Source organism: Elgaria multicarinata, chromosome 10, assembly GCF_023053635.1.
Source record: "Elgaria multicarinata webbii isolate HBS135686 ecotype San Diego chromosome 10, rElgMul1.1.pri, whole genome shotgun sequence".
In the NCBI taxonomy this organism is placed as follows: domain Eukaryota; kingdom Metazoa; phylum Chordata; class Lepidosauria; order Squamata; family Anguidae; genus Elgaria; species Elgaria multicarinata.
Window position 1 is genome coordinate 2,948,176 of NC_086180.1, and position 6,000 is coordinate 2,954,175.

The 6,000-nt window shown below is 48.6% G+C and overlaps 1 protein-coding gene across 1 annotated transcript in view; it reads left to right on the forward strand.

Moving 5' to 3' along the window:
- Positions 1 to 4,451, forward strand: part of HSPA12B (heat shock protein family A (Hsp70) member 12B) — a 57,354-nt gene extending 52,903 nt beyond the window's left edge. Inside the window, exons 12-13 of the mRNA XM_063135990.1 lie at positions 1,452 to 1,555; positions 3,683 to 4,451. Of these exons, the coding sequence (XP_062992060.1) occupies positions 1,452 to 1,555; positions 3,683 to 4,326 (748 nt within the window). The 3' untranslated portion in view covers positions 4,327 to 4,451. The remainder of the gene's footprint in view (positions 1 to 1,451; positions 1,556 to 3,682) is intronic.
- Positions 4,452 to 6,000: the final 1,549 nt, after the last annotated feature.

Here is a 6,000-nt window from a genome sequence, read left to right on the forward strand (position 1 = left end):
TTGCATCTACCCGGTATGCTGGGCGCCCACACGGAGAATTACACTGTTATGCCATCCGTTCCCATCCTTCTCCTTGGGCTGCCTGTTTATTTACTCATTTAGACTATTTCTGGGCCGCCCTTGCATATAACCCCCACAGGGAAGTGACAAATGATAATACAATTCCAATAAAACAGCACAGAAATAGAAAAACAAAGTTAAACGCGTGGGAAAACCAAACAAAGAGACAAAAAACCCAGCACAGACAGACTATGTCATCGATTTACTTTTTACATTTATATCCCACCTCTCTTCCATCTTGCAACTCAAGGTCTCTGCATGAGGTTCCCAGGGGGTCTCCCCTCCAAGCACTGACCAGACCCAGACCCAGAATCAGTTCCCTAGGGAGGTTGTGGGCTCTCCCACACTAGAGGCCTTCCAGAGGCAGCTGAACAACCATGTGTCAGGGATGCTTTAGGGTGGATTCCTGCATTGAGCAGGGGGTTGGACTCGATGGCCTTGTAGGCCCCTTCCAACTCTGCTATTCTATGATTCTATGCTTAACTTCACCAAGGTGGTTGCATCAGATGCCTTCAGACCAAGAACCTGGGACTCTGGTCTAATCCACACCAAGCAGGATACAGCGCTATGAAAGCAATAAGAAAGTAGTATATAAAGAGGCAGGAGCCACACTATTGCTTTATAGCAGTATTGAAGTGCACTGACAACTGCTGGGGCCCGTTGACACCGACCATCTACCGCTTTCCTAATGTTATATCCTGCTTGGTGTGGCTCCTGCCTTTTATATACTGCTTTTGTAGTGCAACATCTCCTGCATGGTGTAGATGAGGCTCCACGTTGAAGCACCTGGGCAATTTAAGGAGACCATATGAAAAGGAGGACAGCGCTCCTGTATCTTTAATAGTTGTATTGAAAGGGGAATTCCCTCTTTATCACAACTGTTAAAGCTGCAGGAGCCCTGCCATCTTTTGTATCTGGTCACTCTAGTATAGCTCCTGCAGCTTTAAATGTCGTGATGGAGAGGGAATTTAACTAGGTGCTGAATGCATACAAATGACACCTGCCTAAATTCCCCCTTTCAATACAGCTGTTAAAGATACAGGAGCCCTGTCCTCCTTTTCACGCGGTCACCCTAGGGCAATTTCTTAAAATGTCTTTGCCCAGTGCCGAAAGGCTGACTATGCCCACAGAGCTGCCCTGCTCACCACAGCCTTGAACCTCGGATGTTTTGGAGAGGGTGATTTTGAACTGGAAAAAATGACTCGAGGGAAGGGGTTGAGCAGTTTCTCTCCATCCTCATCCTCATCCTCCTCCCGCTCAGGCCCAGGTTCCCAGCCAAGGCTGCTTTGGATTCAAATAAAATTGTTAAAAAAAAAAAAAAAAAAAGAATCCCAGAACTCCGCAGAGCATCCAACTGGCAGCTTTCCTCTTCTTTCCCTTTGCATCCTCAGCGTGAACTTGGTGAAGTGGTCCTCCCAGGGGATGCTACGCATGTCGTCTGAGGCCATGAACGAACTCTTCCAGCCAACCATCAGTCAGATTATTAACCACATTGGTGAGTTTCCAAACTTCAGCACGGCTCTGGATAAGGGACCCCAACTGGTGCTTATCCCCCTCCCCCCTGGGCAGTGCCCCCAACCGGGCAAAGGCATTTGTGTGTCTGTGCATGTGCATGCGGTAAGCGGCATTGGCAGGTCAGCTGACCAGCTCACAACCCGCCGTGGCAGCTGACAGCACGGACCTAGCTTGTATTTCTCAGGTGTGACGCATAGAGGCTCCACTCACCTGTGGGCCTATTCTGGTCTTGCTACCGGAGACCCTTTGGAACTGGGGATTGCACGAGACGGATCTGGGACTTCAGGAGCAGGCAAAGCACACGCGCCACCCTGGATTAACACCAGAGCTTATCTGTACAGCACCATGTACATTGATGGTGCTATATAAATAATAATAATAATAATAATAATAATAATAATAATAATAATAATAATAATAATAATCTAAAGGGGTGTGTGAGGGGTTGGATTTGGGCATGCAAAGTGCGTATTCTGCCCTTGAGCTCTGGGGGCTTGCATTTGTCTCATGCACAGACTACCCAGAAGCACTCAGAGGCTGAGCAAGGCTTTAGATTTGGAAGGAGTCTGCTTTCCCCCATCAATGAGCATGTTTGGGGGTGAGGGGTGTATTCAAAAGGGCTGGACTGCTCAGCCTGTCTCTGCAACAGAGAGCTTTGCTCCTTGCTATCAAATGCAAGCAAGACACTTTCAAATGGAGGTTTGCACATAAGAAGACTCCCCTTCAGGATCAGGCAAAAGGCCGCTCTAGTCCAACATTCTGTGCACACAGTAGTCAAAGAGTTTTCTGTGCGGCGACCACAAGCAGGACATGAGTGCAAATATGGCACCCTCTGGCTCATATTCCCCTGCAACTGGTATACAGAGGAACTGCCTCTGATACTAGGGGTAATACATAGCCATCGTGACGCGCGTTCGCAGCTTGGGGGTGCTTCTGGATCTGTCGTTCCAAATGACAGCCCAGAAGCTGAACCCAGACAAAACAGAGGTGCTTGCTGTCAAGGGCTCTGACCTAGGTTTGGAGGTGTGTCAGCCAGTTCTGGATGGGGCTACACTCCCCCTGAAAGACTGTGTTCGCAGTTTGGGGGTGCTCCCAGATCCGTCGCTCCAAATGACAGCCCAGATGGATGCGACGGCCAGGAGTGCCTACTATCAGCTTCAGCTGTTACGCCAGCTGCGCCCCTTCCTAGAGTTGGAAGACCTAAAGACGCTGGTAACCTCTAGGCTCGACTTCTGCAATACGTGCTACCTAGGGCTACCTTTGTGCCTAGTCCGGAAACTTCAACTAGTTCAAAATATGGCAGCCAGGCTGGTCACTGGTACACCTAGGGGGGACCACATTACACCAGTTTTAAAATCTCTTCACTGGCTGCCAATTAGTTTCCGGGCAAAGTATAAAGTGTTGGTTATCACCTTTAAAGCCCTACATGGTTTGGGTCCAGGCTACCTGTGGGATCGCCTTCTCCTGTACAATCCGCCCCACACACTCAGGTCCTCTGGGAAGAATCTACTTCAGTCAGTCAAGTATTACCCAGAGGACCTTCTCTTCTGCTGCTCCCAGACTGTGGAATGGCCTGCCGGAGGAGACGCGTCAACTTAACAGTCTACCAGCATTCAAGAAAGCTATAAAGACTGATCTCTTCTGGCAGGCCTATCCAGTGGAATTTTGAGATGTTTTTAGGATGTTTTTAACAATGTATGTTATGTTTTAATTCAGTTTTATGTGTTTTACCGTTTATTGTTGTTCCCCGCCTCGATCAGAATGGAGAGGCGGGTAAGAAATAAAATTATTATTATTATTATTATTATTAGTAGTAGTAGTAGTAGTAGTAGTCACTGTGAATTATAACCTAAGACACCTTATATGGTTCTCCTCCTCCTCCTCCTCTCCATTTTATCCTCACAACACCCCTGCGAGGTAGTTTATGCTGACAGTCAGGGACTGGGCCAAAGCTTTTGTGACCGAGTGGGGATTAGAACCCAGATCTCCCGAGTCCCAGTCCCAGCACCCTAACCACTACACCACACTGGCTCTGAAGGCAGAAACTTGTCCGGCATCTCGTTTTGGCCAGCGTGGTCTTACCATTAAACTTCTTTTTCACTCCCAGACGAGCTCATGAAGAAACCAGAGGTGAAAGGCATCAAGTTCCTCTTCCTGGTAGGAGGGTTTGCCGAGTCAGCAATGCTGCAGCATGCCGTCCAATCAGCTTTCAGCGGCATTTGCCGTGTCATCATCCCTCAGGATGTGGGGCTGACGATCCTAAAAGGGGCCGTGCTGTTTGGCCTTGACCCCACCATCGTCCGGGTGAGACGTTCCCCCCTGACCTACGGCGTGGGGGTGCTGAACAAGTTTGTGGAGGGGAAACACCCCAAGGAGAAGCTCTTGGTCAAAGAAGGCAAGAATTGGTGCACCGACATCTTTGAGAAGTTTGTCTCCGTGGACCAGTCCGTGGCCTTGGGCGAGGTGGTGCAGAGGAGCTACTGTCCAGCCCGGGTGGGGCAACGCAAGATCATCATCAACATCTACTGCTGTGCCACCGACGACGTGGTCTACATCACTGACCCTGGGGTGAGGAAATGTGGCGCCATCAGCTTGGACCTGGATGAGTTGGATGAATCCAATTCTCCAAAGAAGAGCCGTCGAGAGATCCGGGCAAGCATGCAGTTTGGCGACACGGAGATCAAAGTGACAGCCATGGATGTCCAGACGTCAAAGACCGTGAGGGCTTCTATCGATTTCCTTTCCAACTGATGACCTAGAAGTTTGAGGCATTTTGGGGGGGAAGAAGGGCACTGCAGCCCCATTTCCTTTCACTGGGTGTGACCCAGGAGGGAGTCATAGAATCATAGAATAGTGGAAGGGGTCTACAAGGCCATCAAGTCCAACCCCCTGCTCAGTGCAGGAATCCACCCTAAAGCATCCCTGACAGACGGTTGTCCAGCTGCCTCTTGACTCATGTCTAACATGGAGAGACGTCAACCACAGGCCAGTTTTAAGAAATACATCCTTACTTCATGAACCTTCTGAAGGAAGGCAAACTGGAACCCTGCATGCCTGCCGACCTTCAACTATCGCCACGTCAATAACTGGCAATATTAACTGGACCAAAAAAGAGACTCGAGGAGAAAGCAGGATGGTTCTTCGTTGGCTTGCGAAGCCAGTGCTAAAAATTCCAAAGTGCCGAGTTTCACAAAATAAGGCATGCATGGTTGTGATTATCTGGTGCCCGCCATGTTTTGTTGTACATAAACACGTTTTCTTTGAATTCCGGAGCGACAACTTGGTGCGTAATGACATGACATTCTGCTGTAACGGTTCATAATGCAGAAACCCCGTCGTTCAAGAGAACGTTTAATTAGAGTGGAGTCAAAATTTCACCTATAGCTGAGGATGCTACGACATTGCAAAGGGAAGATAGAACGTTCACCGTTTCCTTGATGCAAAACCTGTTGGAGGCAAGTGGTCCTTAATTGGAAGAAGCTGCCTTCTCCCCAATTTGAGTGCACTCGTCTCCAAGAGTAACTTTGTAGTTTCCATATAATAATATTCTTTTTTTATATGATTGTTAGACATCCTCCCCTCACCCCAAGAAGCAACTGCGAACACAAGCAGTTGGACAATTACGCTAATCGCATGAGCAGCAATGACTTGGATCTGCTTCGAGAGATCTTGTGCTTTTGAATTGGAAGCAGCGGGTGCAATTAGGCTAATGGCGGAGAGTAAGCAGTGTTGCCGCGATCTTCATCACGAAAGCCTTCTGTTTTGAAGCAAACGGATGGCTTTCACAATGTTGAACGCCGTTGGTTTCCAAGTGGATCTTCTGGCATAGCTTCAGTTCTTGACAATGAGCTTCACTACACCAGCGGCTTAACACACTCTCGCCACACCTGGGATCTGGTTTTGCAGTGCGGGACTCGCATGACATCGTACCTGCCCTGCACCCGTTTCACCTCTTTTCCTTTGTTTTGCATATTATTTTGGTGCGGGGAAAGTCTGGATTATTTCCCCCAAGCAACTTTATTGTGCCCTTAAGCCTCTGTGTAATGCTGTCCCCTTGCTTTTTCCTTTGGAGTCTTGCTGAGGGGAGGGTGGGGCAGTTCTCCCCCTCCAGCACTCCCTCTCGAATGTTCGAATGGACTTTTTACTGCTCCAGCCCCCCCCCCCCCTTGCCTGCAGCTCCCTCATTTTTAAAGATAAAAGAGATGAAACTTGGGACCTTGAGAGCTCTTAAGTAGAGCTTTCAGCATGCCAAGTTCAAATCAGATCCAGTTCATCCCTTGATTTTTTAGGGATTTTTTCATCCCCCCCCCCTTAAACCATTTCCCCGATACTCCACCTATGCGAAATTCCACCTGTTTGCATTTGTGGAGGATTGCTTTTCTTTTCCTTTGATCATGCGAAGCTGTGCATCTCCAGTTCATAAAA